Here is an 18,282-nt window from a genome sequence, read left to right as displayed (position 1 = left end):
ACTAACTGGGTGGTTAGTACTCTAACCACCATGTTAGAAAAGCTACACACAGGCACCCTTTCAATAGGTCCTGCTGAGCCTCCAGCTTCACTGCTAAGTGAGTGTAACGTCTCAGACGTCCAGAAGATGATCACTTTAGATGACTATAGCCTAAGCCCACATTTGCCTACAATCATATGAGATACCCAAGTAAAAACTGCCTAGTTGATCCTTCCTAAATTTCTGACCCTCTAAATCATGAGCACAGTAAAACTGTCTGTGTAAATTATACCACTACGTTTTGGAGTGGTCTGTACACAGAAACAGCATTTGAAACCATCGGCTAATAAGTAACAACATACTGCAGCATGCTGTAAGTTCTCCACTGGAGCTCTGTAGATAACAGAGAAATGATTAATAGCTCTATTTTATAATTGGGAAGGTTTTCACTGAGAAGGGGCCATTTGGGTTTAGGCTCCTAAAATGAGTAGAATCTCACTAGTCAGGAAATGCCAATTTAATAGTGTACCGGGATATAGGATGTAGAACAGATTTTAAAAATACTGAAGATAGCTTCTGAAGTTTGTACATGTTTCACATGCACAAGGATAATCTGCCATGAATTGAGATACGAAATGTAAGAAATAGACGCCTTTAGAGAAAGATATCATCCTTGTTTTGAATGTATTATGTTTCGTGTGTCCACAAGATAGCCAAAAAGGAAATGTCTAGCCAATAGTGGGAAACACAGGTAAAGTGCAGATTTTATGCAAGTGTTGCAGAGAAGCAAAGCAACCTGCAGTCTCACTGATAAATGGAAACTAACAATATAATCAGTAACATGAGTTTTGAATCCCCCAAACAAATCTTATTACTGTTTACATATACTGACTTGACTTCATGAATAAATTAAGTATACAAAGGCAAAATAAACCAGAACATTAAAAATTTAGTTCTTCATAATACATACAAATTAAAAAAAAAAAGACTGATGGATTATAATGTTTTGCTTGTATATTTTAAATCCAATCTTATATAATTTGTCTATACTGAAATATCATTCACTTATTGGTAGTAATATACTTAATCTTATGCATTTTGATCAGCTATTATCAAAAGTTTTAAAATCGCACAAACTGTGATCAAAATAGAAATGAAAGTCAAGTTTTAAATAAGTTACTAGATAAAAATTATTCATTTTAAGAGAAACATACTCAATTCCAATAAGGCTAGGAATTTTTAAAATATTTATTTATTTATTCTATATATAGAGTGAGAGCACAAGAGGGAGGAGCAGAGAGAGAATCTCAAGCAGACTCCACGCCAAGTGCAGAGCCAGATCTCATGACCCTGATATCATAACCTGAGCAAAAACCAAGAGTCAGACACTTAACTGACTGAGCCACTCAGGTACCTGAGACCCAGATTTTTTTAAAGTTAAGGAATTGAATATATCTAATCAAGATTAAGAAATAGGCAATAGTATTTGCTTTTTTTCTAACATGGTCCTGTAGAAGATAAAACCCATCTATAACAACAGTGTTCTAAAGAGTTTGTTTGTTTGTTTGTTTGTTTAATGCCTGTGAAACACGCAAAACAAAAAACTGAAATAATGGACAATCTTATAACGGAGGAAATCAGCACTAGAGTTTTTCCATAGCACAAGCATAAATAATTTGAACCTCAAGCAATGTGTTTAAAGGAAATAGCACAAATAAGAATGTCTTTGATCTGACTGCTATTTATTTTTCATTGCTCTGAATAATCAAGTTCAATATCAATTTATTATTAGTGACATTAGGATATTAAAAGTGTTTGTTGGAGCATTATGGTTTGATATCAATATCACATATAACTATATTTTAAGGGAAACAGAAACTGGAAGTTTTAAAAAGCCTAACAGAATCATCAGACAATTTAAGCCCCCTGGCTGTGAAAAGAACCAAACTCAAAACTGTTAACCTTTCTTACCCAGCGAGCTTTAATCAGGTGTTCAGAAATGTCATTTTTTTAAAAAACTGTCTTTCTTACCTCTTTTGAAGATACAAGATGTCAGCTGATTTGAGATATTTTTTTCAATGTAGCAAACGTTTAGGATTTTTCTTCTAATGGAAAGAAAAGTTCTAAAGAACCATATGGAGACCTCTATTTATAAGTTTAATAATACTTGATAATTTCTGGGATATGACTATTAATATACATCACATAGCATCAAAAATATTAAAATTGTTTCAAGCACTTCTACTGCTTCCTAAAGTGATATAATATTGCTCCTAAAGTGATTTAATTGTGATTAATTGCATGGATTTTTAAAATATTTATTATGTGGATACTTTACATGCATCTGTTATTATTTTCTGTTCATTTAGACATAATTTTTGACAAATCAGAAATATTTTAGAAAAGGCATTCTATAGAATTTAATATTTTTCCAAACTTCAAAATATAATTTTTATAAATCAATACAGAGAAAAGCATTCTCAAGTTCTCTAAATGGTTTAAAAGCTGTGCTTGTAATTCCCATGAAAGAAAATATAATATATTGATGTTTATTCAATAATAATTTTGAATCCTCCTTAAAAGATGTAGTCAGAGTTTAATTTTACTGGGACACTGTCCATTAACTTTGTAATTAAATATGACTTGGTGGAAAGCTATCTTTAACTTTGTCTTTGTCCTAATGATACATTTAATCATTCCCTATTCTGTGGGCTACAGCACTTGACACATATAATTGCAACATTTTAAAATGCTTTTCTCTAAATATCTGTTCAAAAATCTTTAATTAAAAATGTTTCCAATTCAATTATATTTACATGTTCGTATCTTTTTTGTTTTAACCTTGGAACCTTCATTGCATTTCTTTCTTAATCGTACATTTTATTAAAAAAGAATATAATTTTGTGACTGATATTATCATCTACCTGCAATTGGACAGCTAATTGAAGAGCATAATATGAAATATGCTTTGAATGACATCTGGACAATGCTGTCAGAACTTGGAGACTGTGCTGAGGTGTTCCTCAAGATATTATATATAAGGCAAATTAGACTATTCTCTGAAAGTTAAGCTTCATAATCAATACAGAGTGGGAAGAGTGAGTGAGCTCAGAAAGTACCAACTACATAATACTATAAATACACCTCCGAAGGGCTTCCTTGCATTACTCAAGCGCTGTGGAGATCTCGGCAAGCGAGGCTGTGTTAATAATATTAAAACTGTGACATAGACCACAGCATAAACATTCAAAACAGCTAACAGATATAGAACTTGTTCAATACACATCTTGCAATAACAATGGGGGAGAAAGTCTTGTCCAATGGATTCGGTATTTTAGTCCTTTTGATGAGCTCTTCTCTGTAATAGTACAGTTTTTCAAATTATCTTAGTTGAGGGACTCTCCTGAAATCATCTAAATATCCCTTGACATTAAATTCTGATTGAACTTTATAACTGTGATGATTTTAGGCTGTACAGTTTGGCTGCAGAGAATGGACCCTTTGTACATGCCTTAATATTCTGGTCCTCGTTACACATTAATAATCAGAATACTGATTGGAATTCTGGAAAGTACCTCAGTGGGGTGCATTTTAGTCATTTTTGTTCAACTGTGCCCAGCTGTTTTGGGAAGATCAGCAATATGCAATGATTTAAAAAAGGAAAATAAGCACTTCTTTATATATTTGGGAGCTGAAATAAACTAGGACATTGTAGGCACAGAATTAGCTACAGAGTCCTGAATCTACTATAAAAGATTTTGTTTTTCATGGAAAACTTTATTAGTCATTAATTTTTTCTCATGTAATTATTTTCCAGCCAGGATGCCAAAGTTCTCATGTTTGTTTAAAGAAAAAATATTATTACAGGGATACAATTTGCTTGGTGGCAGGCAAAGCTAGGTCTTGGTCATTCTTGTGTTCACATACAATGATGAAGCATTATTTTATACCCTTAGGCATTTTACATATGATCTTTCTATGAACTGAATGTTTGTGTCCCTCTGAAATTCCTATGTGGGAACCTAAAACCCAATGTGATGGTATTTGCAGGCAAGGCTCTGGAAAATGATTAGGTCATGAGATTAGAGTCCTCATGAGTGGAATAGTACCCTTGCAAAAGAGATAAGAGATAGATGATCTCCGTCTCTCTTTTTCTCTTTCCTCCATCAGGTATATAATCAGAGGGAATCTGTCTGCAAACCAGCAAGAGGACTCTTACAGAAGCCAAACTGACTGGCACTTTGAACTTACACTCCCTAGTCTCCAGAACTGTAATAAACTTCTATTTAAGTCACCCTGTCTGTGCTACTTTTGTTACAGGAACCTCGAGTTGCTCTCTTTAATTTCTCACTCATTCCAGTGAGTTAGGTATTATCTACATTTCATAGATTGACAGCAAAAGCTAAGAGGCAAAAACTTGTCCAAGGTCACATCTACTAAACAGAGGTGGGAAACTTGAACCCAGACCATCAAACTACAAAGGTAGAGTTAAACTACTAGACTATACACTAAGAGAATAGTGGGTTATAAACTAAATAGCTTGTCAGATGCCCCTTCAGAATGAATAGTGAACATGTTTGCATCACCACATCACATCAATTGTTCTCCATAACTACCAGATTGCCATAGCTTTCCCAATACTTCTGAAGGCAGACCATGTCATCTGATACATACTAAGAATTCAATAACTATTTATTTAAAAAACTGATAAATTTGTCAATTTTATACTGACCACATTGTATTAGGAAAATTACCTTTCGATATTTACATAAAAACCTAATAATCATTATAATCATCTTTTATGGTTAGTTATTGCCTGACTTTTAATCCTAACATAGCTGTTATCAACTGAAATGAAATAGCTGATATTTGACAGTTTTATCATCAAAAAAAGCATATATTCCAATCTAATACTTACCTAGCATTTTTTTTCCTGGAAGTTTAAATCTAGCATTTTACTTTTTGTTGTATAAGAAATATTGGATGTTGAATTTCCCAAATTGGATAATCTCATATTCCCTGTGCTCCACTGATTCATCCCTCCCTCCTCCAAAACCTCTGACAACACTAAAATTTATTCCATCTCCGTGGTTTTACCTTTTTTAGAATATCATGTAGTTAGGGTTATATAATAAGAAGACTTTTATGACTGGCTTTTTTTTTCACTTAGAATTTGTTTCCTCTGTGTCTTTCTGTGACTTGATAGCTCATGCATTTTTAGTACTATAAAAAGTAGCATTGTATGGATGTAACAGAGTTTAATGATCTAATCACTTATAGAAGAGTGTATTTGGTTCCAAATTTTAGCAACTATGTATAAAGTAGGTACAAAGATTTGTTTGCAGGTTTTGTGTGGACACGAGTATTTAAGTCATTTGGGTATGTACTAAGATTGCTGGATTGTATGGTAAGAGTACATTTAGTTTTATAAGAAACCACCAAACTGTCTTCCAGAATGGCTGTACTATTTTGTGTTCCCTCCAACAATGAATGAAAGTTCCTGTTGCTCCACATACTCCCCACATTTGATGTTATTAGTGTTTTGGATTTTGCCCTTCTAATAGGTATACAGTAGAATTTCATTGTTTTAATTTGCAATTTCCTAATGATGTATGATGCTGAACATCTTTTCATATGCTTTTTTGGTCATCTGTGTATCTTCTTTGGTAAAGTATCTGTTCAGATCTTGTGCCAATTTTTTTAAAAGGAGTTGTTCATCTTCCTATTTTTTGCATAACTGTCCTTTATCAGATATGTATTTAATAAACATTTTATCTTATCCTATGTCTCGTCTTCAAGTTTTCATAATGGTATCTTCTGAAGAACAGACATGTTTAATTTTGATGAAGTCCAACTTACAAATTTTTAATTCATGGCTTTGCCCTTGGTATTGTACCTAAAAAGCCATTGCCAGAAGCCAAGGCCACCCAGATTTTCTTGTTATCCTCTGGGAGTTTTACAATTTTACATTTAGGTCTATGATCCTCTTTGAGTTTTTTTTTTTAATTTTTTTAAGATTTTACCTATTTATTTGACACAGAGAGAGATCACAAGTAGGCAGAGAGGCAGACAGAGAGAGAGGCAGGGGGAAGCAGGCTCCCTGCAGAGCAGAGAGCCCGTTGTGGGGCTCAATCCCAGGACCCTGAGATCATGACTTGAGCTGAAGGCAGAGGCTTTAACCCACTGAGCCACCCAGGAACCCTGAATTTATTTTTTGAGAAGGGTGTAGAGTCTGTGTCTAGATGCTGCTGCTGCTGTTGCTGCTGCATCTCTTCCCCCGTCCCCTCCCCCTTATTCCCCTTCCTCCCCCACCACTTTCTTCTCCTCCTCCTCCCTCTTTTTTTTTCTTCTTCTTTTCTTCCTCCTCCTCCTTCTCTGCCACCTCCTTCTTCTTCTTCTTCTTCTCTACTTGTGGATGTCCAATTGTTCCAGCACTATTTGTTGAGAAGATTATACTTTCTCTTTGGAACCATTTTTCCTTTATTGGTCAAAGCTTAGTTGACTATATTTTTGTGGGTCTATTGCTGGGTTATTCTGTTCCATTGATCTATTAGTCTACTATTTTGGCACTGCTATTTAGTCTACTTTTAGTAGTAGTCTATTAGTCTACTATTTTAGCACCATGCTATGTTGGTTATTCTCGCTTTATATACAGTTGAAGTTGAAGTAGTGGTGTCAGTTCTCCAAATTTGTTTTTCTATTGTCTTAGCTATTTTGGGCCTTTTCTTTTTCCATAGAAACTGTCTAATAAGATTTTTGATAGCTACAATATCAGTTTGTCAATATCCACTGTCATTTTACTATGATTGCATTGAATCTATAGATGAAAAACTGACATCTTAACAATTTTGAGCCTGCCTACCATGAACATGGAATAATTCTCATTACTTGGTTCTCTCTTTTTTTTTTTTTATTTGAGTTTTGTGGTTCCCCTCATATAAATCATACAAATATCTTGTTATAATTACATCTAAATATTTATTTTGTTATTTCTAATGTAAATGGTACTACATTTTGAACTTTGTTCATTCTGATTTTTTATTGCTGCCATATAAAAGAGCAACTTACTTTTGTGTATTAATCTTGTATCCTGAAGACTTGCTATAATTACTTACTAATTTCAGGAGGTTTTTCTTGATTCTTTGGAATTTTCCACACAGATACTTATCATATGAGAACAAAAACTGTTTTATTTCCTCCTTCTTAGTTGGTAAGTTTTAATTTCCCTTTCTTGTCCTATTGCATTAACCAGTACTTCTAGTACAATGTTAAATAAAGGAAGTGAGAGGGGTATCCTTGCCATTTTTCTTATCTGGGGGAAAGCTTCTGTTTTTCATTAATTCTGACATTAGCTGTAGGTTTTCTGTAGATATTTTTTATCTAGTTAGGGAAGTTCTTCTCTATTCCCAGTTTGCTAAGAGTTTTAATCATTAATGGGTGTTAGATTTTTTCAAATGATTTTCTGTTCCCATTAATAGGATCATGCATTTCTTCTTCAGCTTGTTGAAGGATTGTGATGGATTATATTGATTTTTCAAATGTTGAAACAATATGCATACAGGAATAAATCCCAATGTTTAATTTTTTAATTGATTGTTTGATTTGATTATATATTAGAGTTCCTTGATTTTTTTATAAAGTTCTTGTCTAAAAATACTTTAAACGTTGTTGTATATATGTACATGTAAAAGAAAATTGAAGTCCCAGACTTTCCAAAACAATTTAGTTGAGGTAAAACAAAAGTTAATGCCATTAAAAACAAACAAACAAAACACCTGGAAACTCTCCTTCCTACAGTGCTTGTTAGTGTGATAAAGTGATCCCCTGCAAAACAAGGACCCTCATTTAGGTTCCTTCACTTGGGAACAATATTTTAAAAGGAGGACTCATTTTTGTATTTTAAAAAGATAAACTCAATTTATTCAGTAAACATTTATTCAGTGCCTCTTTTGTGCTGGGAGCTGGAAAAGCATAAATGGTTGCAGTGAGTTCAGTTAATGTCAGAATGCATCTACCTGGATGATAGAGACACATACACAGGGATCGAGGCCCATAGCATATAGATTACCAAACATCCCCTGATGGAAAGAGAAAATATTTCACAGAAGTACTGGAATTTGTAGTGGATTCTGAAACTAAATAAGAGGTTTGTCATTAAGGAGGAATTGGAAAGACATCTCCAACATAAGGAACAACATAAACAAACCATGGAGTGTGAAGGTTCATGTGGCTGAATTGCTGGATATTCAAAGTAGGAGAGAAGCAGTGAGCAAAAGCTTGAAAGTCACATGGAGAATTGGTGGTGAAGGGAACTATAGTATCCTACCAAAGATTTTAAATTTATATCCTTCCTGTGATAGTCTTTGAAGATGCTAAGTCCAGATATTCTTTCTAGTATTATGCCAATGTAATTAATAAAGTTTTGTTCATAAAAGAACATTATACATAATAAACTGACCAACAATATGTAGAAAGTCATTGTCATCTTATTTGGAAATAGTCCCACCCACAGTTGTGTTATCCACATTCTCCTGTCTCCAGAGACAACATCTTCTGTTTCAACATTTATAGTTTCTTTGTTACATGTGTGTCAAGGACATAATTTCTATATCCTGTGTGCCATTGTTACTGACACTTATGATTAAATAACATTTAGAGAATCTTCATTTCATTTAATTAAACATCATGCTTTGCTCCAGAGATACACTTTTTGATTCTTAAGTGTGATTTAAGCATATATTTTGAAATGTAAACGGAGTAAATATTTCAAATAATACAATTCCATTTAGTAGATTTACATAGTATTTTTAAGCATTTTCATTTTTGAATCTGAATCTGACTTTCATGTATTTATACTTTTGTGCAGATTATACTTACAATCAGAAAAATAAGTCTATCTTCAGAATTTGGGACAAAGTGGAAATGCTTCAGACATAGTAAATATTTTTTATAAATGAGAATTAGACAATATTATGACTGGAAGCTCCACTAGAGATTGCTTAGTGAAATAAGCTTGGATTATAAAAGAGGCAGGTAACTAGCCTAATGTCACAGAATAAACTATGGGAAAGGCAGATAGCTTATTTTGAGATAGATCTATACTCCACTGTTCAAACAGGTTAATATTTTTAATTACCATTGGCTTTTATCAGTTATTTTTTTCAAGGACCAACAGGACAAGTGCTAACTTCAACTTAAGAATTGTTCACCATGATTGTTATTGCCAAGAGTTTTAGGACAATTGATGCTGTGTATGGCTTTCCCGACTAGAATCTTTATTCTAGTATAAGAAAAAAATGAAATAAAAATCCAAACTTTATAAGTTACAATAATGAAAAAAAAATTTCTTAACTTACATTTTGCCATTTTTGAATTCCAAAGATCTGAATTAAATTTTCATTTTTTAAAAATCATTTTTCAATCAGTTTATACTACATTATTATTCTATTAAAAATTGGGCAGTAATAGTCAATAAGACACAGGTAATTTTATGTAGAATAGTGATAAAATTTTCATGTTCATTCCTGAAATTATTTGACCAAAAATGTATAATTTCATTCACAGCAAGGAGAAAATAACAATGCACGTGGAGTCAATGATTTCATATGATTTCTTGCAATATGACTTTTAGAGAATGGGGCTAACCTCCATTAATTTGTTATAAGATGTAGCATAACAATTAGTTTTTATACAATTTTATTCAAGGTAGTGTATGTCAATTTTTTTTCCTAAACAAGTCTTTAATGGAAAATTAATTTATAAATGAAAGAAAAAGTCAATGAAAGGAAAAAAAACAGGAAAAACCCTTGTTTTGTAACATATCAGCTTAGAATATACATTCTATTGAAGATTTCTAAGGGAAAAAAGATCCAATCCATATGTGGTTTCAAGATAATAGCAAGAGCAGAACAAAATATTAAAACAAAAAGGCATAATTAGCAGCTTGATGTTCTTGAGCTCATAAAGAGGCATTTTCTTGGTGTGTTGTATGGTGCATTTCCACAGTCCTTTATATAATCTAGCCTAGAATGTCAATGGAACAAAGCTGATTTTTCTCACTGTTGAACAAAATTTTAATCTTCAAGTATTTATGTTAAATAATTAAAAGTTGTTTTTACATGCCAGTGATGGTAACTGAAATTGTATATGAGAAAAAATGGGATTTGTAAGAGAATTTCACTATGAAAAGCATGGAAACAGACTCTTCAAGATTAAAGGATGTGTGTTTTTTTGTTTTGGGTTTGTTGTTGTTTTAAATGGAGCCCAAGATGGGGCTTGAACTCAGTGTAGGGCTTGAACTCATGACCCTGAGATGGTCTCATAGCATCACCTCCAAATCTCATCAACAGCATTGGCACACATTGCTCTCTTACTGGGCTGAAATTCTCTTTAGCACTGAATGGCATTCTTATCAATAAATGTGTGAATCATGTAAACCAAATGTTGCATGGCAGATTACAGCACCCTGCGGGAGATCAATGTAACAATACACATTTCTTTAAATAAATGTTGTTCTGCTGTGTAGATAGGATTTAGATCTGTCTAGTTATTAAAAAGATGAGGAGAGTGGGGAGGAACATAGTGAGAAAGAAACTAGAAAAGAATTTCCAATTCATAAGATAAACTAATTCTGAGAACATTCCGAAAGTATTAAATAAAAGTGAGAAGTGAGATGCGCTATGTGAGCGAGTGAGGTATATGGAGAATTGCCAAAGGTTCTCTTGAAGATATATAAAATACGTAAATAAGCAGAGTGCACTCCTTTCCATGTGTCGTAAAGCTCTGCATGTAAACCATCTTCTCTCTGTAGCCCACTTCATGTTCCTCACACCCACTCTCCAGCGCCTAGCCTGTTGTGGGCGCTCAATAAATATTAAACAATCAAAACACAAACTGTTGTGAAAAAGTTTGGAATTCACAGGAATCAATAGTATTGTTATCATTTAACATTTATTGAGGGTCAACAGCATGACTTAGTCCACATGTGCAAATAAGTTATTTTATAATCACATATTAAGCAAATAGTTAAATACAGTTTGTGTTAACTAAACTTCCAGTTTTACTCCATTGGTCTGAAATGCAAAATTGTTTCTTTTTAAAATAATTTTGACACACCGTGAAATATAAACATTAATTATTTAAATAAATAAGTTTCTCGCAGGGAAACCATTACTCTTAGATATTATTAACATACACTTTGAAGTATGAGATAAATCTACAATAAGTACACATCACGTATTCTAAATAGACCAGTGCATGTACAAAGAATAGAAGAATCTGAAAAGGTGGACGATGACAAATACACAAAGCTGTAATAGCATTTGGGTTTCCCTGCTGTTATGACAACTTAAAACACTAATACAAATATGTAGGGCACCCTTGTTTACAAAATAGAATCAAAGGCAAAGAAAGAAACTCTTCAGGCGAACACAAATTAGTGTGCTTCTGAATTTAGAAACATTTCTTAACGTGAGGCAAGATATAATTTTTTATTACAGGAAATGAACTGTATTTGATACATTTATGATCCATAGTCTCCAGTTTTATCCTGAATAAAATGACTACTAATTGTGCTCAGATTTATTCTTGTGACTAATAGGCACTTAAATTCTATTTAATCTTTTTTCGTGAATATTTTTCTGTCATGTTTCTACTTAACAATTTTGAAGTGATTTTTAATAGCTAAGAGAATGGAAAACTATATTTAGTATTTCTGAGGTGATTTTTTCAGTTTGATTTTAGGATTCTCAAGTATCTATAAGTACTCAAGTTTATGGTATGTTTTTCCTTAACATTTGAATATCAGAATCTTAGAAAAGAAAGTACTTCTAGACTAGCCTTCCCCTAAAGGAGAATAGCCTCTATATCTTGGTGTAAGGAACACACTGCTTAAACACATGGTTGAATAGAAAATTTTTACATTTGGAAGGACTAAGAGATCATCTAATTCTGTTCCACAGTTGTAAAAATAAGAAAAACAAGGATAGGCCTAATGTTTCTATATTTATACTCATATATTGGCTTAATTGGGCATTGTTTAAATTTCTCCTTCATTTTAAGATTTTTAAAAAAAATTCACAAGAGTTGCAATTATTAAAATTTTATTTTTCAGTGTTTATCTGTACAATGACTATTCACCATATGCAGTTTTATTTATGTGAGAACACCATTTACAAAGATCATAATAATATGGTGTCACTAATGAATAATGTATATTTAATTATTATTTTTTCTCTACTAGTTCCATTTTAGAACTGAAGAATTTAATCACTTATGTCCTGGTTTCTAAAATATGGCAAACTTCACTCTTGGAAATCATATTTTGATTAACTAAAATATTCTTTTAATTGAACAATATTTAGAGGAACAGTTCATCTAATAATCTTTTCTTTAACAACCCCTCTGTATTCATTCAACCCACAGATACTCATTGAACACATACTGTATGCCAGCACTGTTGTGGGCTTCTAGAATAGACTGTTAGAGAAGACCTTAAGTGAACTCATACATAGGTGTGAATGAAAGAAAAGGAAAGATGACTTGCAAGTGATCTAATTTATTACTTTTTTTTTTACCTTTTTACTGTTGGATTTCAGTCACTTTGAGGGAAGAAAATTAAAAATGAGGAGATGTTGGGACTTCAATCTACAATTCAGATCTTTTAAAGTTAATTATCTGGTGTCCTTCCCTGCCCAAGTAAGTAGCTAGCCCCTGGATGCTTCTTTAGAGTGTCTCTATTGCTCATCTGGCTAGTAACAAACAAATATTGCTTAATGTTTTCTTCTGAAAGAAATCAAGATTGAAAAAGAAAGGTAAATGGGATTTAGGAGGCAGGTCAATTTTGAAAGTGAATAACAAGGAAGAAAATGTACGCTATAAGAAATTATGTCAACAAATGAATAAATTAAGCTTAATGAAACATGATGCACTCTTTCTAGGTGTAATATACAAATATCTAAATATAAGTCCTCCTATGGTAGAACACAGCATGTAGCAAGTGTTACAATGTTTTATCTTTGACTTTCCTTAGCTCTCACTATAAGAATAGCAACACTTACTGTGTTAAATATTTGTATCTCTTGATGCTTCTAGGTACAGCCTATTCTAAGGAGGAATAGTTAATGATGTGGGGTGTGTGTGTGTGTGTGTGTGTGTGTGTATGTGTGTGTGCACCTTTAAATGGAGAAATTATTTATAAAGTGTTTCTTAATACTCAAAATTCTAGTCCAGCCAATTTAAGATCTTCACAAAAAGAATAACTAAAAAAACAATTAATCATGAGTTAGAGATAAAATCGAGTTCCATTTTTGGACTTTTGCAGAAGTTAGATTAGCCAAATTTCTACATCTTATGTGATGCAAGGTCTAGGTTACTAAATTACATTAACATGAAATTCATTCCACCTTTCACTATGTGAATTTCTCATAATGTAAAGTTAAGCTTAATCAATGTTTCCTAAGCACAATTACAATTCAGACTAAGTTCAGAGGTTCAGTAGATGCAATTTTATATCGATCACCAAGTATATTTTCGATTTAGTAAGAATTTTGAAAATCATATTTTTCCCCAGTACAAGTTCATGATGCAAACTTAAATGAATAAAAGTGACTCTTTAAGAACTATTTAATTGTATTTCAATGCATTATAAACTGGTTTTAGATTATACTTCTGAAGATAAATAAACTGCATAAGGAAGAGAAGTACACAATAGATTTAGTGTCTCATCTTATGAATAACTTTTAGAATACTCTGATGAAATCTGTAAAACGTCATTGACTTATTTTCACATTAACTTTTGATTTTTTAAATCACAAATATATTTTTCATATCAATTATTAGTCATACATATATCATCTCAAAAATATTCAATTTATCCAAATAAATTATCATGTTTCTTATGATATATTGAAAAATATGAGGCCATCGCTTTGCAATATTTAAAACCAAAATGATTTACTAAGTCAATATTTAAAAAGCCATTGAGAGAACCTCATTTTTTTAATGTAAGCTAAGAGCCTAAGCTTTTACGAAAAGGTGTTTTTAATAAAAAATTAATTATAGAATTTTGTGAAGAAGTTAACTTCACATCTCTAAGAGCCATATCTAGTCTCCTACCTATTTGAGGAAATATTACAGAATTAATGAAATGGACACCAACATGCAGGTAAGAAGAAATAAAAAATCTGTGTTTAAATACTTATCTCTTAGGTGCTATTACTAGTGTGGGCATTTTATATTCTAACCAGTCTTCTCAATATGCTGTGGCTATAAAAGCAAATCTACAAATGCCAAAGATGAGCAATCAACACCTTTATATAAAAAGAAAAAAACTGTGAAGCTTAATGAGATCAAAGTGGTTTGACAGTTTATCTCACCTGATTTGATAAGGAAATATGCCTAAGTAAGGACTATGCAATTATCTAAGAATTTTTATTCTTCATATCCTTTCCCATATTTTCTCATTTGAGCTCCACATCTTGTTGAATAGACAGTTCAGATATAATTAACACCCTTTTATTTGTTTGTTTATTTATTTATTTATTCATTTATTTTTTTCAGAAGAAATTTAGGCTCAAGGCCTTGCCTAAGTGAACAAGTTAAAGTTGGGATGTAATCCTCCTATTCATCTACTTTATATATCAGAAATACCCACATCAGAAAGAACTTGACAGAAACTCTCTATTGAATTGTAAAATTTCACAAAGCCCTCAAAAGCCAAAATTAATTTGAAAATATTTTCAGTATAATTGCAATCTGATTTTATTTTGAAAAGCCCAAGGAAATAAATTTTTAACCAATTATTTAACTTAATTGAATCTGAAACCTTAATTCACTTATCTGAAATGTGAGAAATTAAAGGGTTTTCTTGATATATCTGTGTCAAAAATAAATACTTTTCATATGAGGAATTACTCCCAAATTTAAAAGGAAAAATTATTTTGATTTCATTCTTGACAAAATCATTACTAGTTCTGATTTTATTACAATAAGTAATAAGTATTACAATAGATGAAAAACCAAAGGCCAGGGAATCATAATTAAAGTTATTAGCACTCTGAGCTCTAACAGAAGGCCCAACATCACTTTACAAGTTTTAACTCTACTGTACTCCTGCATTTTTCTCAAGGATACTCTAGAATAATATATTTATTTCGTGGCTACATAAATACAACTCAAAATGTATTACTTGTAATATTCTGATTTTTAATATTGAGATTTCAGACTTCTTGAAAGAATCAGTTGCTGAAGTTATAATATAAACTCAAATAATTTACTTTTGATTTTTTTCTTTAAGTTTTACATATTCTTTTTTAAGCATGAGAAGTTACTTTTGCATAAATAGAATTATGTCATCTTTATTCTTCAAACTATGATCAATGGGGTGGTGTTAAAACCACAAACCAAACAGAAAAATGTCTACCAGTTACCTCAGATCATTTCCTTATTCCCAATAATCTTCAGCATTTTCCCTGATATAATTAAGAAGTCTGTGGAGTTTTCCTGCTCTAAACTTATACTCAAAGTTTAGTTATACAAAAGAACAAAAACCCAGATTGCTGCCTCACATTCTCCCTGGAACAGAAAAACATGCAAGGACAGTGATAGAGAGTAAGAGATTTAACAATTATTGTCTTCCTCCTGTCTGAATCCAGTGCTTTCCTCCTCATGTTGTTGTCTTTCTAAAGAAGATAATGTCAACCTCCTTCATTTTTTTTTACCTTGCTCCACTGTCTTGGTTGTTTTCTCTTCCTTCTTACCAGGTACAGCTGCAAAGCAGAGATAACGTTAAATAAAAGTTCCAGATGGAAATGCTGCTTTTGCTCAAAAAAGCATTTTGTAACTCATTCACTGCCAGCTCTTTCTTCTAAACAAGCTATTTCGAAGCTTTTCAACATTTCTCATTTCTCTATAAACCAACTGAAACCTATTTTAAATCTAATGTTAAAGAATTAGAGAAAAAAGAAATAATTTCTTGCCTTCTTCTGACTGGTTTTTCCACTCTTTTCTACCTTCTTCTTTTATATTCTGCTTTGACAAACAAGGTCTACGAAGAATTCTACTTGACAGGACTATGATTAATCGACTTACAATTCAGGTTATTGCTGGAGTCATTCAGTGTCTTGAAAATGTCAACTAAGATGTTCCTTTAAATTCAAGCTTAACTTAGCTTAACCAACTGAAAGAAGAGTGTGGTCATGCTTGAGATTCATTTAAATATGAAAGTCATCCCAAATCACAAGTAACCAAAAGAGAAATAAGATTATCATTTAGATGCTGTTTAACCTAAACTATTCTTTCTCTAAGAATCATTGCTCTCAATAGAGTACTCACTGTTAACCTATTTACACATCAAAACAGTAGCAATTATTCATACAAAATCAGTATTCCTTACTGAAATAATTGACTCAAGCAAGGATCTTCAGAGGACACTAGCAGCCATTTGATGAAAGATGATTAGGGGACTGAATATTGCCATTACAACCAGGTATTAGCCCACAGAGTTACAAGGGGAAAATGCAACTTTGAAACAAAGCAATGTGATTGTCACCAACTTAACCATTGATGAAACTCAGAACCATTGGGACATCCCAATGTCTGGGACATCCTCATCATCTGGCTTCTTAATGATATACAGTGTGATATATATAAATCAGTATTGCCCTCTGAAGTATTCTTGCCAAAGCAACTGACTATCCAACTGGATCCACTTAAACCAATGATTTAGTTTTCAGTTTAATCTAACATAGGATGTAAAAAAGTATTGAATAATATTCTGAAGAATTCACCAAAGCAATCAAAAATGTCTACAGTGTACCTGGCCATGATCTCTTAAACAAACAAACAAACAAACAAACAAACAAAAACAAAAAAAAACAACAAAAAAAAAAACCAAAAAAAAATGATATCATGAACTAGAGAAGGGAGAAAAAGGTAGCATAACTTCTTTTCAGAAAACTTGCTGAATTTACCCATTAATTATAATAGTTCAGCCGTAGATCCTTTTGATTGTTTCAAGTAAATAGTAGTTTCATTTGTGAGTTTTATTTCTTACTTTCCTATTTTTGTACACATTATTTCTTTCTCTTACCTTATTGCACTGGCTAAAATATCTAGGACAATGTCTAATAGAAGTGATAATAACAGACATCCTTGTCCTAATTCTCAGACGGATTTTTTTTTCATTTTTTCTGAGAATATTGGCTAATGGTTTTATATTTCTTATCAGATTAAGGAAGTTTCTTTCTACTCTGGTGATGTATTATATTAAATGGATCTACTATGATGAATGTAATTTCCCTTTCTTCTATTATTCTGATTGATTACATTTTTTTTCAAACTGTATTCCTTAAATAAAACCAACTTTATTATGTTTTATCTTTCATGCACATTATCAGACTTGATCTCCTAATATTTTGCTATGATCTATGTCTCTATGTTCATAAAAGAAGTTAGCTTGTATTTTTTTTCTCTTTTTTAGTCCTTGTTAGGTTTTGCAATCAAGGTTATTCTAGCTCCATAAAATGAATGTTTCCTCTTTTTTCTATTCCCAGAAGGTTTAGAGTAAGATTGGTGTTAATTTTTCCTTAAATGTTTGAAAAAATTCACCAGTGAAGCTATCTGGCTAGAATTTTCTTTGGGGAAAAATTATAGTTTTGGATTCAAAATATGAATTTCATAAAAATTTTCAGATTTATTGTAAAATATTCCTATTTTCAATTCTCTGTAAGATCTGTCATGATGTCTCCTGACATTGTTAATTTTCTGATGTTTCATGCCTTCTCTCTTTTTTCTTAGTAAGTTTTCATGATTCTATATATTTTATTAGGTTTTATGGCAAATCTAATTTTGACTTTTTTGCTTTCCCTATTGTAGAACTTAATTTACTACTTAATTACTTCTTAATTTACTTAATTTTATTATTACTTTTTAAAAATTTGTCTTCCTTCTAATTTATTTGGGTTTAATTTTCCATATTAAAAAGCCATTGGCTTTCTTGATATTCAATTTTCAGCCTTTCTTCTTTTCTAATGAATATTTTTAAAGAGTGTAAATTTTACCCTACTACTGTTTAGCTGCACCCCAAGTTTCAATGCAATATTTTCATCATACTTTAGATCAACTTATTTCCAAATTTTACTGTCATTTTTTCTTTGACACATAGGATATTTAGACATGTATTGCTTACATTTCTATACTATCTAGTATTGTTTCTAACATAGCAAGTGATTGATATGTTTTTGCTTAGTGATTAAATGTATTAGTTGACAAATAGTATGTCTTAATAAGAAATGTCCTGAGTTG

The 18,282-nt window shown here is 31.8% G+C and overlaps 1 protein-coding gene and 1 long non-coding RNA gene across 13 annotated transcripts in view; one reads left to right on the top strand and one right to left on the bottom strand.

Annotated features, from left to right (window-relative positions):
* The window catches only part of LOC131833843 (uncharacterized), a 36,375-nt gene extending 31,498 nt beyond the window's left edge, over window positions 1-4,877 (top strand). Inside the window, exons 5-6 of the long non-coding RNA XR_009354664.1 lie at window positions 1,253-1,389; window positions 4,150-4,877. This is a non-coding gene — a long non-coding RNA (uncharacterized LOC131833843). The remainder of the gene's footprint in view (window positions 1-1,252; window positions 1,390-4,149) is intronic.
* Window positions 1-18,282, bottom strand: part of TRDN (triadin) — a 390,017-nt gene that overhangs the window by 106,218 nt on the left and 265,517 nt on the right. For 9 of the 12 annotated variants that reach the window (XR_009354661.1, XM_059177681.1, XM_059177674.1 and 6 more), the window contains one exon: window positions 15,699-15,746. The exons of the other annotated variants lie outside the window; for them this stretch is intronic. Coding sequence is in view for 8 of the 9 variants with exons in the window: in XM_059177681.1 (XP_059033664.1) it covers window positions 15,699-15,746 (48 nt within the window). In the remaining variant the exon portion in view is untranslated. The remainder of the gene's footprint in view (window positions 1-15,698; window positions 15,747-18,282) is intronic. 12 annotated transcript variants of the gene reach the window in all.

Source organism: Mustela lutreola, chromosome 6 (assembly GCF_030435805.1).
Source record: "Mustela lutreola isolate mMusLut2 chromosome 6, mMusLut2.pri, whole genome shotgun sequence".
NCBI lineage: Eukaryota > Metazoa > Chordata > Mammalia > Carnivora > Mustelidae > Mustela > Mustela lutreola.
This window is presented reverse-complemented; position numbering and strand designations above follow the sequence as displayed.